The sequence below is a fragment of the Triticum dicoccoides genome, chromosome 6B (assembly GCF_002162155.2).
Source record: "Triticum dicoccoides isolate Atlit2015 ecotype Zavitan chromosome 6B, WEW_v2.0, whole genome shotgun sequence".
NCBI classification, from domain to species: domain Eukaryota; kingdom Viridiplantae; phylum Streptophyta; class Magnoliopsida; order Poales; family Poaceae; genus Triticum; species Triticum dicoccoides.
The window spans coordinates 126,549,861-126,566,324 of NC_041391.1; the positions used below are offsets into that span (position 1 = coordinate 126,549,861).

General features: G+C 46.7%; 2 protein-coding genes across 3 annotated transcripts; both read right to left on the bottom strand.

Moving 5' to 3' along the window:
* Window positions 1-1,233: 1,233 nt before the first annotated feature.
* LOC119326195 (probable polygalacturonase At1g80170) lies at window positions 1,234-6,956 on the bottom strand. Its single transcript, XM_037599894.1, has 2 exons — window positions 6,300-6,956; window positions 1,234-2,747 (listed from the first exon to the last, which is right to left on the bottom strand). The coding sequence occupies exons 1-2, from the start codon at window positions 6,732-6,734 to the stop codon at window positions 1,596-1,598; spliced, it is 1,587 nt and encodes a 528-aa protein (XP_037455791.1). The 5' UTR covers window positions 6,735-6,956; the 3' UTR covers window positions 1,234-1,595.
* A 2,037-nt stretch (window positions 6,957-8,993) lies between these two features.
* Window positions 8,994-13,743, bottom strand: LOC119324108 (BOI-related E3 ubiquitin-protein ligase 1-like). Of its 2 annotated transcripts, none has more exons than XM_037597852.1 (4): window positions 13,358-13,743; window positions 13,093-13,252; window positions 10,280-10,623; window positions 8,994-9,781 (listed from the first exon to the last, which is right to left on the bottom strand). In XM_037597852.1, the coding sequence occupies exons 2-4, from the start codon at window positions 13,235-13,237 to the stop codon at window positions 9,221-9,223; spliced, it is 1,050 nt and encodes a 349-aa protein (XP_037453749.1). In that variant the 5' UTR covers window positions 13,238-13,252; window positions 13,358-13,743; the 3' UTR covers window positions 8,994-9,220. The 2 variants fall into 2 exon arrangements, with proteins under 2 accessions (XP_037453749.1, XP_037453750.1); XM_037597853.1 differs by having other exon boundaries at window positions 13,093-13,272.
* Between the last annotated feature and the right edge of the window lie 2,721 nt (window positions 13,744-16,464).

Consider the following 16,464-nt stretch of genomic DNA (forward strand, 5'->3'; position numbering starts at 1 on the left):
ACCCTCGACCTACAACTAGGGATTTATGTCGGCCCAGTTGCAAGTCTACCCTTGCCTGCAACCCGGGAGGGTGTTGTTTTGTTTTCACCCCAGTTGCAAGTCCACCCTCGACTTGCAACTCGAGAGATGTAGTTTATAATCGCCCCAGTTGCAAGTCAACCATGTACTCGCAACTCGGGGAGTGTGTTGTTTGTTTTCGCTCCAATTTCAAGTCCACCCTCGACTTGCAACTTGAGCGATGTAGTTTGTAATCGCCCCAGTTGCAAGTCAACCATGTACTCACAACTCGGGAGGGTGTTGTTTTGTAGTTGCCCTAGTTGCAAGTCCATCATCGACTCGCAACTGGGGGGGGGGTGTTGTTTTTTTCTTGTTTCATAGTAGTTGCAATTAGACCCTTGACCTGAAACTAGGGGTCTCTGTAGGCCCAATTGCAAGTTCACCCTCGACTTGAAACACGGGAGGGTGTTGTTTTGTTTTCACCCTAGATGCAACTTGCTTGAACCCTACCCAATTGTCCACCTTCGACATGCAGCCAAGGATGGACTTGCAGTTCCATGACTCGACCCTTTTTGTCCCGGTTGCATGTTGATAATAAAACAACAAGGCCCGCTAATACCTACAATAAGGACCTCGGGGGGCGCTGATACAATCACTAAGCTTAGCGGTCGCTCACTATTCGCTCATAGTAGGTTGGACTATTTGTGTTGTTAGTGAGTGTTTTTTTGGGAAGCGATCGAGGATTCCTCGGAGCGAGTTGTGGTTTGGGGATCCGATTTTAGGAACTTTTTTAGTGGTTTTGGATGATTGCAACCGGCTTTTCTGTTATCTTCTTTTTTGTCTATTTTCATCTTTTGGGGTTCCTGGTTATTCTGTTGGTTTTTTCTATTTTTTTCATTATTTTTTTATTTTCCTTTACATTTTGTTTTTAAACTTTTTAAACTTTTTTTCAAATATATGAACAATTTTAAATTCATGACATTTTGGAACTTTGTTATTTATTTATTTTGAATTGGCGACCATTTTCTGAATCCAGAACCATTGATGGTACAACTACTTTATTTTCACTGACATACATCTGATCACTAGATTTTTCTGAAAAAAAATCGATCGCTAGCTTCGAGTTGTGACGCAACACAACTTACCAAGGTGCTTGCTGCTTCTCCTTGCATCGTCATCCGATCTAATATGATCTATCGATCTACCATGCACGTACAGGAAGAGACACATGCAGCAAGAAGGAATCTTCGGCTGGCTGAAGCTCACCGTAAAAAGCTAGCCTCCTGCTAGTACACGCTAGGGGCCAGCCCACCGAGGCGGACGTGAGCGTTTCGTCTGTTTCAGGCTTTATGACAAATCAAAATCGGACACACTGATAATCAATGAGGAGGTGCCGTTGACATCATACTTAGATGTGAGATATTATCTCACATCTAGATGTAACATAGACGGACCCAGTTATCGATACACATGACGATAGATGGACACAAACAAAAAACCTAGTTAATTAATTGCAGCACGTAACAGCTTGGTGAAAATTTAAGGGCATATCCGACACGTAGGTTAACACAATCCCTACGTGTCAATCCCATGATTTTTCACAGCTCGGTGTGCAGCGGCGCGACCGTCGTCGACGGCTCCTCCGCGCCTAGCTTCAGCCCTCCGCCGCCGCTGCCGCACGCGTTGTTCCTGAGGCAGTCGACGGCGGGGCGGACGGGGTCGTAGCCCAGCCCCATGGCGCAGTTGCACACGGCCTGCACCTCGGCGCCGTCGTCCCCGAGCAGGTTGACGTTGCTGAGCACGATGTCGCTGCAGGGCACGGCGTCGCTGCAGGCGAACTTGATGGCCTCGTCCCGCGTGGAGGTGCCGGAGATGTTCCGGTACATGACGTTGCTGACGGCCACGTTGGTGGTCTGGTTTGCGCACGGCGTCCTGGAGTCGCAGTAGAACTGGTCGATGATGATGGGGTGGTCGACGGCCTCCACCAGCACGTTGGAGAAGCGGACGTTGCGCACGTAGCCGGCGCCGCCCTGCCACGTCTTGATCCGGACGCCGTTCTGGGCGCGGGCGATGCGGGCGTCGTCGAGGGTCACCCCCTCCACAGCGGCGAAGGAGCCGCCCTGCCCCAGGCTGCCGATGCTGATGCCGTGGCCCGGGTCGCACACGATGCCCTTCATCTTCACGGCGAAGCTGGCGTTGGAGATGGACACGCAGTCGTCGCCGGTGCCGATGCGGGCGCCCGTGATGGTCACCGCGGTGGACTCGGCCACGTGGATGCCGTCGGTGTTGGGGCTGTCCCCCGGCGCCTGGATGGCCATCCCGTCCAGACGCACCCCGCGCGACCGCGACACCGTCAGGTGCATCTGTTGCGCGTTCTGGATGGTCAGGCCGCGCACCCGCACACCCCGGCACGAGTCGATGGTCACCGCCGTCGGCGCGCCCTTGCACGGCTTCGACCGGTCCACCTTGCAGGAGTTGGCCCACCATTTGGAGCCGGAGCCGTCGATGACGCCCCCGCCTTGGATGCGCGCGCCGACGAGCCCGCCGAAGAGGAGCCACAGCCGCGGGCTCTTGGGGTTCCACTCCGACGGCTCCTCCGGCGCCACGATGGTGCCGTGGATCAGCACCACCAGCCTCTCCTTGCACGGGCCCATGAACCTGCTCGGCCCCACCTTGTAGCGCCGGCCGGCGGTCACCACCAGCACCGCGTCCTTCAGCGAGCACGCCTTCTCCCACGCCTTTGCGAATGCCTAGTAAGATTTAATTCATCAAACATCAGCTAACTCAACATTTCACTTCATTTTGTTACTGAATTGATTAACCCATGGAACTGGAAGTAAGAACATATGAATAGTACACTTCTCGTGCTTTTTTTTTACAGGCACTTCTCGTGTTATTTACCTTTTACTTTCTTTTATCATGTGGGAGTTAGAATTAATTCATTTTTCTTGAACATCAGTACAGACGCAAGCTCTCATATGAACGCACACACGCACACCCTATCCCTATAAGCACCTCTGAGAGACTAAGCCGGCATGTCATCTTGAAATTTACGAAGTCATCGTAGGCGCCTCGTCATCGACGGAAACGTCTCCTCCCACTAAAAGCGCATCGCCGAAAATCTTGAAATAAATCCAGAAATAATACGAGCATCAGGATTTAAACCCCGGTGGGCTGGCGATACCACTGTCCCTTTACTTACTTTCACCAATGTGGGGCAGAAATACACGTCTATATTCAGGTACAAAGTTTAATTTTTTTATACTGCAGGTGGTTACATTTTTTTTCTTAATCAGAGTTCTAGGTATGGGCTTATATGGTTCCAACGAATTAGGATTAGATTCGAAAAGATTAATTAATCAATCATACCATACGGAGAAAGGATGAAAAGAAAAAACATATAAGGGTGGGTGTGGGTTTATAAACCATCAGCTCCTCCTCTGGTTCGATTTTGGTCTTTGTGAACTGGAATTTGATATCTGGTTTCTTCTGTATTAATAGACATGTGGTTCCATGCATCAGCGAAGTTGTTACAGCATGTATGTTTTTGAATCAAGTCTTCGAATTTTTTCACCTATGACCAATATCACTGAATTTCAGTTGTCGTTTTGTCCGAATAACAAAAATCACACTTGAACTCGATAAAATCCAACAAAGTATTTTAAAAAATTGAAAAGTATTTTGAAAACAATTTGAATTTGTGTACAGCAAAACTCAAAAGTTTCATATCTACCATTAAACGACTGACATTTCAAAATTACGACGAAATCACCGAGGGCCTTTTTGCTCGCATGATTTTGAAAATACAAGAATAGAAAAGGTATAGGATTGAAGTGACATGTCCACTTGGATCCAATAGAGTTAGTAAGGACTAAGGAATGTTTGATGCCACAGGATAAATAAATAAATTCTAAAAGGAGGTTGGAGTGGATGTTAGATTACTAAAGATTCCGTTAAAAAATTCCTATTGAATCCAATCCTATGAATCAAAGCACCAACGTGGGAAAAATTTCAAAGGATTCAATCCTCCAACAATCATATAGAATTCCTTTGAATCAAAGGAGGTTGAGAAGATTATTTTAGAAATTTTTCCATGCCAATATTTCTATTTTTGTAATCTCTGCTTGGAAAATTATTATTATTATTATTTCAGGAAAAGATAACGAAAGGTGATCACTGTTTTGCCCCCTGAAAAGAGAGGCAATTCCCCATCCGACAATCATCACCATTGCCTTGCCTGACTCCCCCGATCAGCAGATCGTCGGCACCTCTGCTCCGGCAAACAAATGAAGCCATCAACCGGTGCCGCTCGCGACGATCTCGACCACGAAAGGCCAAACCAAAACACGCGGACTCACGGCGCCAACTCTCGACCCCGCATCGATCCCGACGACCCGGAGATACAAGATGGGCGAAGAAAGATGATGGAGGAGTACGATGCCGGAGCCGCCGAGCTCCTAGACCTCCACGCGCGCGAGCGCGAGAGGATGAAGCTCGTGCCGGCATCGACTAGCGCGGTGGCGCTGCTGCACACGCCGAGGGTCGACGAGACGAGGGAGCAGTACTGCCCCGTCTGCCTCGACGACTTCGAGGGCGGGTACAAGCTCCGGACATGCCCTGCACGCACTCCTTCCATGAGCGATGCCTCTTCAGGCTGCTCAGCGTGAACCACGTCTGCTCGGTCTGCGACCCTACCATTGGAGCTCCTGATAGTCAAGATTCTACGATTTGCAACCCTATCATCGGAGCTTCGATTCGATTTGAAATCACGATTCTAAGTACCTTGCTACATAGTTGGCGATGATATGAGCCGTGAAGTCGTGGGGTATGTTTGCTTTGTCTTCAAGTGCTCCCCTAGGTATAGCGTTTTGGTGTGCCTTAGTGCTACCAGCGACGTGTCAGTGGCGGCTGCAACATCTAGTGTATTTGCTCCATGGCTCGGGCCTTGCTTCAACGTCAACTATTCCGAGTTCATGAGCACCGGATAGAATGTATAAGAGTCGTGCCGGCAGTGGTCATTTTGGGCGGCGCTATCGGCGGGTGATTGGCGGTTGGATCATTCACCGCTCTAATGCCAGCTTCTCCTCCAGGACGCTGCTCTGGTTGGACGCTAGACTCGACGACTTCCCAACCAGCAGACAACAAAGTCAGACCCGCTTCGGCAGCGGCGACTCCTTTCTAAGGTAGAAGGTGGTCTGCTACCCTAGGGTCAAGATATATTTTATTTATTTCTGTTTTCCAAGGGTTATTTGTAATGCTGGACTTTGGTTAACGGATCTGGTGGCCTTTCACAAAAATAAAAATAAAATGAAATATTTTTTCTTTTTTTCTTTTTTTTAAAAAGAAGGGGATATCCCTGTCCTCTGCATCAGAGCGATGCATACGGCTACAAATAAATGTATAGTTCTCATCTCCTTGCATTGCATGTACATTTGAGAAGGCTTATGTTTTACGTATTTCTATTCCATTTTGCCGATACTTAATCAATGAAATATGCAGAGTTGCTGCACTGTAGTATGAAAATGGAAATATTTTGAGTATACAAGTTAAATATGCAGAGGCACGCGTGCACGCATACCATATTTTGGTTTCCTAAAAGGCGGGATCTCTCAACGAGATCTGCACGCCGCCAGGTGGTGGATGGTGATTGAACGCATCGATGAGTCAGTTAAGCTAAGCAACCCCCATCGCTATCAAATCTCTTTATCTCTGTCTATGATTATTCTGAACAGAACAGGTCAGCTCATCGATCGATCCAAGAACACATGGAAAGTGTGGCAATCATCATAGCCGCATTTGCAAGGCATGGACACGCATATGCATGTGCATACTTTTCTTGCAGCATCGAGCAGAGTCCGAGTGACGTATACAATGATTTGATAGCCATATGTTTTTACAGAAAACTTCTAAGCCAACAAAGATCGCAATGCATCTTAGGTAGCTATACTTTATTTTTTTGGCGAGTTGGTGATTAATTAAACGTGGATGTGGCAAGTTGACTAATCCGTTATCTTGTGAAAGAACCACACACCACCACACTAATAAATCACCTGACTATACTTAATGTAGACACGCTGAACTTTTTCATTGGAAAAATGAAGTTGCAACAAACTGAAGCTAAAGGTGAGATCGATTTGCAGGAAACGCCTCTGCAGTTTCTTGCCGGTTTCTCGCCATTCCCATGCACCTGCTGCTAAGGATATAGCAGCTCTTATCGTCACGCCACGGAGAGTCGGTAGGTACGTACGTATCATATATATATCACGGCGTTGGCACGAACGACTATTAAGAAATGAGCGTACCTCTGTGTCGTCGGCGCAGCCGTCCCCCACGGCGCCGAAGCTGTCGACCTTCACGACGTTCCTCTTCTTCTTCTTCTTTTTCTTGTTCGGATTCGGGCATCTCGTCGCACCCAACATGATGCCATCTTCGCCCTCCTCCTCCTCCTCCGTCATCTCTTTGACTTTTTCGTCGTCATAGATATCACCATAATCATCTTCGTCATCACCGTAACATCTGAGGTGATCTTCCCCGTCCCCGCCGCCTCCGTCCGTCCACAGCTTCAAGAACCTCTTCTCAAAAGCCTTGTCTTCGCCTTCCCCTCCGCCAACGTCGACACCTTCTGCAACGTCGCTTCCCTCCGCCGCGGCCACCCTCGCCACGGCCATGAACACCAACACCAGCAGGACCAAGAACAACGGCACTGCTCTCATGCCTCTCCTTCTCCCTCGCCCCATTTCGACCTACACGGCCGATCGAGCCACTCTAATGGCGCAAGCTAGGGGCAGCTAAAGCTCGGGTACATGCGTGCGTGTGCGCGCGCCTTGGCTTGGTTTACAAGGGTTTGTACCTGCGACAATTTATAGTGGGAGGAGCAAGCATGGGGAGAGGGAGGAAGCGTGGTGTGCTCGATGGTCGTTTCTCCTTTGGACTTGAAGTGCAAGTGAATGATAGCAGTGTGAGACAGGGCGAGGTGTGGTTTATGCTTTACTCATCCCCTGCAAAAGGTGGCCCACTATGCATTCATGTATATATCCATCCTTCTTGTACTACATTTCCTTGGCATGCTCCTACCGTGAAGTGATTAAACAATGCTACACACGTCAAGGAAAAGGTTATCATTGGCTCAAAGTTTGATAAGCTAAGTTGTAGTTCCAATCGTGGGAGGAGGACAAGTCATAACTAACTATTTCTTGCGAGAACTACTAGATGGATCCATCCATAGCCCCTATTTTGGGAAGATTAGGGGACCTTTTGGATTGTCTTTGCATTAACGTTGATAGCTTACGACGTGCTTAATCATTCTTGCATCCCTCGTTGATTCAAAGTGTTATCATACAAGGTTTGGAAGTTTACTATTTTCTTAAGATTGTTGTGTGCATGTTGTTCGATTTGTATTAGTGACCCACATGTATTTCTTTTTCCCATAGGCTCTTTCGAAGTCTATCTATCTAATTTGATTTGAAAATTTTCACCGCCTCATATGGCCACATGTACATATTGGAAAAATCACATGGCTTGCTTAGAGCATCTCCAACAGGCGCACAAAAAGTCCACGCCCAATAAACGTTATAGCGCGCCACTGTAGCGCTTTTAAGGCGTCGGGACCAACTTTGCTTTAGCAGGTGCCCAAAAACACGCGCCCAAAAAACACATAGTGCAAATTGTGAAGCGCGCGTAATCCGGCGCCTTAAATATGCTGCGCGCCCAAAAGCTTTTTGCGCTGCAGCTTCTGCTGGAGCTGTCCGGCGCCCCAAAAAATAAACTTTTAGTGCGCGAAGCTCTTTTTGTGTGCCTATTGGAGATGCTCTTATGTGAAGCATTCGAAAAGCATGATGGTAAAATCATAATCCTAGGATTTTAGAGACTCTACGCATATATATGGCTCTCATTAACCACGGCCACATGGCTGCATAGCACCAGCATTTCATGATTGGCAGTCGATGATGTAGCTCCACGATTGGATTTTTGCAATCAAGCCTGGTAGCGTCTCCCGCCCCATTTGCAGTCCACTCCAATCCTTTCAAGAGCCGACGAAATGTTTGCAAGGAATAGCAGATAAAGATGACAGCTATTCATCCCATTTCGTTTTGCAAATCTTTTTCTCTTCTTCTCTTTCAATAAAAAATTCAGTCAAGAGGAGATGCCAAGTGGCAATGAAATACCTCCGGGGCTCAGCCTGATCCAAAATTTTGCATCCGATCCCGGCCGATCTTATTTTCGACCAGAGGGGCGAGGTTCACCCTGAATCATGACAAAATAGTGAAACCGTTCTTCAATTGGCCCTTTTAGAAGACATTGCATTTGGATCGACAATCGTATTCTCGATCAGCGGGGTGAGATTCACCCCGAATCATGACAAACTAGTAAAACCGTTTCTCAATTGGCCCTTTTAGAAGACGTTACATTTGGATCATCGATCTTGTTTTCAATCAGAGGGGCGAGATTCACCCTGAATCATCATGACAAAATAGTAAAACCGTTCTTCAATTGGCCCTTTTAAAAGACGCTGCATTTGGACGATCCATCACATGCAGGGACGGAACTTTGCCCAAGATAGACCCGGGCGGCAATCATGAGCCGCACCGGCACCGTTTGGTTTTGCAGCCCACGCACCGCACCGGCAGTGCCGTGGTGGCCTTATCTGTGGATTGCCTTGGGACGCACTCGTCCGTTGCGTTGGGCGTTGGCAAACCCAGCAGTAGCAGCAGCACGTTGCGTTGCGTGTGCGTGCCTGCTGGCCTTTTCCTGCTCATATAGTCATATTTTGTTTCTCCTGTAACGGACTGCGGCCCTCGTCTTGGATTACATGGTGCCTCTGCTCACATTTGGCTCCTTGTTTTGTCTCTGCATCAAGAAGAGATATATTCCGCGATATGATGATATTCAGCAATATGATCATCATCTTCTTGAACCTGTCCTGTGAAACATGATGATGTCGCCACCACAATGTTGACGAGCTGGTTATTGTTACTTCAGTTGTGATGCTCTGAAGATCGTTTGGAATGAAGGAATTTCGCAACAATCTGCTCAGCACTAGATGGGTCCAGGAAAATTTTGATCGTTCAAGAGCGGGCTAACAATCTATGTCCACCACCAAAACTTTAGCACTACAGCTTGCTAGGTGCAAACCAAGGCAGGATCATGGAGGGAGAGGGGCGGATTGACTATATGTACCGGAGTCATAACACCACTGTCCAATTCGAAGCACACAGGATTGATGCTAGGACATGTTGATCTCAACGCTACCACTCTTGGGGTACTGGCAGACAGGGCATGCATCTGCAACCCTATCGCAGTCGGCGCACAGGCACAGGTGGCGGCACGGCATCACCAGCACTGCCGCCTCCTTCGCTCCGCACCACCTGCAGGCTGCAAGCCCGCTGCCGGCTACGCCGCTCTTGACTCCGGGGAGGAGGCTCGACTCAAAGAAGCCTCCGGGGACGGCGTTGATGTTCTTCTGGATGGGCACGGCGCCGCTCTCCACTTCGCTGTCGCCACAACCTTCCCTGGTGCGGTTGGCATGGTCTGCCACCACTTTCATGAGCTGGCTCTTCAGGGTGCTCGCGACGGATTCGTTGTAGAGCGCAGCCGACTGCCATGACTGGACTTGCATGGCGACCTGTCTGATCTGTTCATTCAGCTCCTGGCTTTTCCTGTTCATCGCCTCCACCTCGAGCTCCTTCTCCTTCAGCTTCTTTCCTACTCCTCGTTCGAGAGTAGCCACAAGAGAAACCATCTGCCTCTGCTTCATCTCTTTCACACGCCTACTGAGTTGTTCCACCTGTGGAAAAGAGGCACAACATAAACACCAGAAATCTCTGAACTCAGTGAGTTCTTTCAACTACAACCAAATGATGTGTTAGCACCAGAGCCTATGACATCAGGATCACTAAGGACTGCACACACTAGATATTACAATAAGGAACCAGCACATTATCTTATACAGTATATTCTTTACAAACATAACAGAAGGAAGACGACTATAAAGCCTGAAATATGTCAATATATTTTATATTTGACAATCAGGAAGTGCGAAGATCGACCACTTCCATTGTTAGGAAGTGGTAAATAGTGATGCCACCAAAAAGTACGGAATCATATTTGGATAACCCAACCATTCCACACTAAACTGCCAGGCATACTGTGTTTCCAACTTTCCATGATGAACTAAAGAGCAAGAAAAACGTAAGCAGGGCCTAACAGAAAATATTGCCAATGCTATCTGGGCAAAAACAGCAGCTTAAATTTGGTTGATAGATAAATTAGGATAAATGTTTACCTGACTTCTCAAATAATAGTCAATCTCTTTGTTTCCTTTCTCCATTTCTGTCATAATATCATGACCAAAAGGTGTCGTGGAAGTCAAGGAAGACATGCTTCCACTACCAGACGTGAAGGAAGAATTATGCTCATTATCCTCATAGGACAATTTCAGCCCAGTAGACACAACACTTGAATTACCAGTACATGCCAACCGGTCGGCATCTCCTGCATGAAAGTTGTTCAAGGACATCTGAAGCTTGAGCTTCTTTTCATCCGCTGTACAATTGCTTGTCTTTCTTGGTTGGTTCATAACATATGGGTTGTCATTTCCATTGTAGTTATAATATCCACTGGTGCCAACTGCAGGAAATGCATTGATAATTAGATGAACAGCAAGCATTTATTTGAGTAAAAGACAGCAGCATGAAACTTTTAGTGCTGTGGTAAAAGGTAAAGTGCGTTAAGCTACCCCTGTTGGAGCTAGAGATATTAATCAGTTGGTTTATTCATGGATATTAAAAAAAAACGCTACGAGGACACACAAACATCGAAGCAAGCATTATCAAGCACACATACATTTGTAACCAATACATCTATGACAAGGAAGGCAGCAAGAAGGGTGTCTTCGTTGCTAACATTATCAAAACTCAAAATGTTTATCATAAAACTCATCAGATAAAAACACTGTTCTGATAGGCATAGTATGAGGCATTAGGGCAGTTCAAAAAGAGAATCAGCCCAAAAAATGCAATAAATAATACTACCTCTGTAGTATTACTAACTGACAGAGGCAGTAGTTCAATATTTGCGTTACACACATTAATAACTGACAGAAATACACTGAGCAGAGAGCGAAATGGGAGGGCAAGAGAAAATGATGGAAGGAAAATATCACTAAGCATCGATGGACTAATATCTCATAATACATATTTGCTAGATAAGCCACTAATAAACATACAGAGGCTACAATCTTGCAATGTGATGTGCAGACTGACGGTATACCATAGAAATGCGATTGTTAGTGAGCAAATTCAAGAAACCTTGCATGTAGACATCGCCGCATTTATCCTGGCAGCGCACAATTGTGCTCTGCTCACAAGCACTGGCGGAGATATGTTGGGGCAAAAGCAGGACATGGCCGCCCAGCCCAGCCACCATATACAGTGTATAATTGGGCCTTGAGAGAAGAATCTGTTATATTTCCTTTGGAATAGCCCCCTGGCCCACCGAGGATTTTTGTTGTAGCTCCGCCACTGCTCACAAGGTTTACCACCTCTACAACTAACCTAAAGGTCCAATCACAAGACCATCTGATTGGGTGGAGCGTCTTGTTCCATGAAAAAGAGTTGGCCAATGTGCAACCAGTTCAATGCTAACGTAGAACTAGGAAGTATCAGATTCTCAGAATATTCCACGAAATTCCGGCTCCACAAGTCCACGAGAAAGTCGCGGATATGCTCCACAAGTCCACGAGAAAGTCGCGGATATGGGCAACCACCTCGCTAGCGAACCGTTTTTTCAACCGCATCTCACCCTCTCCCCTCAAACAGAAGCTCTCGAGCCCTTCTGCCACTCCAACTCATGCTCGATCTGTACCTCTCCACAGCAGCGCCGCCTCCTCAAGCCCGAGGAGCGTACGGTGGCCTTAGCGAGAGGCCGGTGAGTCCCATTATCTGCCCGTACCCTCTCTCCTCCATTTCTTCTGACCACGTTCAGCACAGGGCTCATGGCGGCCAGCTGTTGCGGAGGGCGAGCACGGAAATGCGGACCAGTGCTGGAGGAGGGTGAGCGCGGGCGACGTCAGCCAGGGACTGAGGAGGAGGCACGGCTGTGGCTTGAGGAGAGTGCGACTGGAGACAGAGGACGATGTGTGCGGCCAGAGCTTGAAGAGGGCGGCGTTTGTGGTGTAATTTTCTATTGTAATTATGGGGTAATTTCACCAATTCAATAAAAAAAAAGTCACCACAACTCCCGTCTACCACTTATCCCTCAAATCAAACACTTCAATGGCTATCTCTAACCATATTTCATCCCTCAAACCAAACAAAATACTCCCTCTGTCCGAAAATACTTGTCATCAAAATGGACAAAAAGAGATGTATCTAGAACTAAAATACATCTAGATACATCTCTTTTTATTCATTTTGATGACAAATATTTCCGGACGGAGGGAGTATGTGCTAACCTCACCCACCCAACCAAACAGAAAAATGGCTATCCCGAACCAGCTGATTGGGGATACCCCTCCGTTGAACAAAACACACCCAAAGAGGCTACAATCTTGCAATGTGATGTCCAGACTAACGGTATACCACAGAAATGTTATTGTTAATGAGCACGCTCAAGAAACCTCGCATGTAAACATCATCGTATTTACCTTGAGCTCTGCGCACAACACACAAGGTTTACCACCTCTACAACTAACCTAAAGGTCCAATCACAAGACCATCTATCTGATTGGGGGGAAATGCCTTGTTTCCGTCAATGAAAATGAGTTGGCCAATGCGCAACCAGTTCAATGCTAACGTAGAACTAGAGTAGTGATCTAAACGGTCTTATATTAGTTTACAGAGGGATTAATATGCAATATTAATATCCAAAAAATGACTAGGTTGTACTGCAGATAAGACTTAATTACAGCAAAGCAACCAGCAAGCACCAGTGAGTAGGATCAAATTTCACCTCACAATTTCTTCCCAGCATCAGCATAACTGCATAATGGTTATCCGCTCATTTTGATAATACAATCAGTCTGCCAGATTGCTAAATCACAATTGCGTGCGGGCAGAGCTGAATTCTATAACAGGGGAAGGGGAATCATCATAATACCTGAGTTGCTCCCAAAGAGTTGAAGCTGCTGCGGCGCGGCCTTGGCATCGAGCAGGAACTGATTCTCGTTGGCGTTGATGTTGGCGTTGGAGCCAGGGTAGGGCGACGAGCCCCATTTGCCGCCACCGAACATCTGCCCCTCCATTGCCGTATCCTTCCCCTGCCAACACCGCAGCGACACTGAGAGATAAGAGGCTCTCACCGCGATCAAGAAATCAGAACGGAAACGAGGAGGGGATTCAAACGGAAACCGCTGACACGTTACCGGAAATGGCTCCTGCCGTGCCAGGAAGCAGGGGGGAGGGGGGGCGGATTGTGCTGCCGGGCGACGAAGGCGGCCCCCGGTCAGGGCCCGAACCCGATCCCGAGCGCCGGCCCTGGCGAATCGAAACCCTAGCGGCTGTTCCGCCGAAATCGGGGGAGGCGCGGGGGGCGGCGGGGCGGCGAAATCTGCGGCGCGATTCGGGCGCGTCTGGAGGGGAGTGGAGGGGACGGGAAGGGAGATGGGGAAGGGGCGGAGCTTCCCGGTGGTGGTGGTGTCGCCGCCGATGCCGCCGCGGATTGGATTGGGGAATGCGGGCGAGAGAGGGCGGAGAGCGTTGGGAACTCCGCGATTTATTTGGTGGATTCTGTTTTATTTTTTATCGGTTTAAGAGGCGAAAAAGGAAAGGGGAGGAGGAAGAAGAGAAGGGGTGTGGTGTGGTGAAGGGGGGAGGGAGCGGAGTGGACAGCCCACCTCACTGCCTGTTATTGGGCCTGGCGTGGCCCGGTGAGGTTACGCAGGCCCTTTTGTCAAATATTTACCTCAATATACGGACTGCTCGGATTAAAAAATAAAGAATCTACGGAATGCTCTACGAGGCGAGTAATCAAGGAATACTCCTTCGGGAATCGGGAGCCCCGGAAATGGTCAAGGTGGCCGGCCAGTTTTCCTCTCGTCCCTGGCAGCGCCGCCAGGGCCCTCCGCCGGCGACCTCGGTCGTCGATGGTGAGGGGGGCCGCCGGATCCACGCGTGTGGATCGATTTTACTCTCTTATAGTTTAAGTTTTTAGATTGTTCATCGTTTTTACTTCGATGGTGACGATGACGGCGCTGAATAAAGAATCTTCGGATCCTTTCCTGACGAAGCCATCGGTTATATGGTTGGGATGGATTTAGAAACCAGTTTGTTCAATCAAGGATGGTGTGACGGCGGCATCCTCGTGGTGGACCTGTGTCCTCGAACTCCGCCGTTGCGACGACGTTTGCTCCAGCGTTGACGTGGAGCTTGGGAGGTAGTCCAGGAGCGGATGCAGATTGTGGTCTGCATCGACGACATCTGAAAGACGGAATATCTGCTGGGCTCATGGTTCGTGGATGGCAGATATGGTTTCCTTCTTCGGCGTCTTAGTCGTGGTGAGGTGCTAGATCTAGAGTTTGATGGCGTGTCCGGGGTGTTGCCCCGGTCTGATCCGTTCAATGGTAAGGGCTTCACTTTTGGTGAGCCACCTTAGAGGTCCGCAAAGCTGCATATCAGCGATGGAGCCGCGTCGAGCTCAGGTGAGGTAGTGATCTGTCATTCTTTTCTTCGATGGCTGCTGTGGTGGTGCCAGAGGCAGTTGACGAGCGTTGATGTCAAGCTTAGAGATGTTCTGCTATCTTTTCAGTTTTGTCATGTCGGTCTTTATGTGATTTGTACTTTGTTCTTTATGATATGAATGAGACATGTATTATCATGCAAAAAAATGGTCAAGGTGGCTTGGGAGCGCTTCACGTGTCGCTTTCTGGATGCTCCCTTCGGATTTATTAATTTTATTTTATATACGCGAGAGGCACATGTTTACTTCTCGTGAAGGCACATATTTACTTTCACGAGAGTCACAGATTTACTTATCATGGAGGCACAAATTTGCTTCGTGAGAGGCATGGGGAATCCTCTCGTAAGGGGAAAATGCTATAGGTTCGGTTTTTCATGAAAAATGTTCGTCAAAATCTATCAACATGAGATCTAATTTTGAAGATCTCGACATGAGAAATTCAACGGCGAAAACGATTTAAGATGTGGATCCATGATTTAAGAGATACACTGTTTTAAAAAAATGAATGTATGAAGAAAGGGAACACTCCCCGGTTGCGACAAGTGACGCAATGCATGCACACTAACTTGTCACAACCCGAGAAGATGGGAGTGAATCTTTGCTAAGAGTACTCCTTTGATATTTCATCCTAGGAGAGCAACTCCCCCAGGGGCGGATGGCAACTGGCGCTCATTGAAGCGCCTGGTGGCCGGCCCACAAACACGCACGTAGCGAATTGTATTATAGCTTGGAAAAAACACAAAAGATGGATTTTCTAGGAAATAAACTTCGTTTACACCCGTGTTTGAGTTCGGCTAACCAATAGAGCTACTAGATGCTACGCACTAATTGTAGTGCAAATAGTTTACGAACAATTGTATCCGCGCTATTTATTGCACATGTGTTTAATGTATCATTTAGAATTTTGAATTATTTGAATTTTTTTAAATGTGAAATAATTTTAAATTCAAGGTTTTCAAAAATAATTCACGAACATGCACAAAAAGATGGCGAAAGTTCACGAATTAGAAAAAAAATCATGTGTTAAAGAAAGTTCATGAAATTGACAAAAATACTAATTTAAGAAAAAAGTTCAAAAATCTAAACAATGATGATAAGTTTGAATCTTTTGTGGATTTGGAAAAGTTAGTAGAATTTCATAAATTTACATGAAATTGAAACAAGTTTACTAATTTGAAAAAGTCCATGGTAAATTTTTTAAAATCATGGATTTGAAAAAAAATTATCAATTTTTAGAACAATTTCATGAATTAGAAAAAAGTTCACATTTTGGAAAAAGTTCATCAATTTGGGAAAAATGCAAAAACTTTGAAAAAGTTCGCACGTGCTGAAAATAAGTTCATAATATCAGAAAAGAGTCCATGGATTTGAAAAGAATTCATGCATTTGAATTTTTTTCATGAATTTAAGGAAATGTTCACAAATTTGATAAGTTCATGAATTTAAGAAAAGTTCATAAATGTTGAAATGTTTTCATGATTTTTTAAAAGTGAGTGAATTTCTAAAAATAAGATATAATGAAAAATAAAGAGAAACAAAGAAAATAGAAGAAAAACCTACTGAACAAAACCAAAAAAAGAAAGCCAAACTGGCAAACCATTGCATTCTTTTAGCGTTGAAAAAGAAAAAAGAAGTAAACTATCCACAAGAAAGAAAGCCGGTCCACTTGGTTACTGCTGTTTTGTACTAAGTCAAGTGGTTTGGAATTCGAATCTGTTCGGGAGCATATGTTCTGAAGTTTTTACAAAAAAGAAAAAAAATGGGAATATGCCGTCCCAGGGCGTGTGTGTGTGT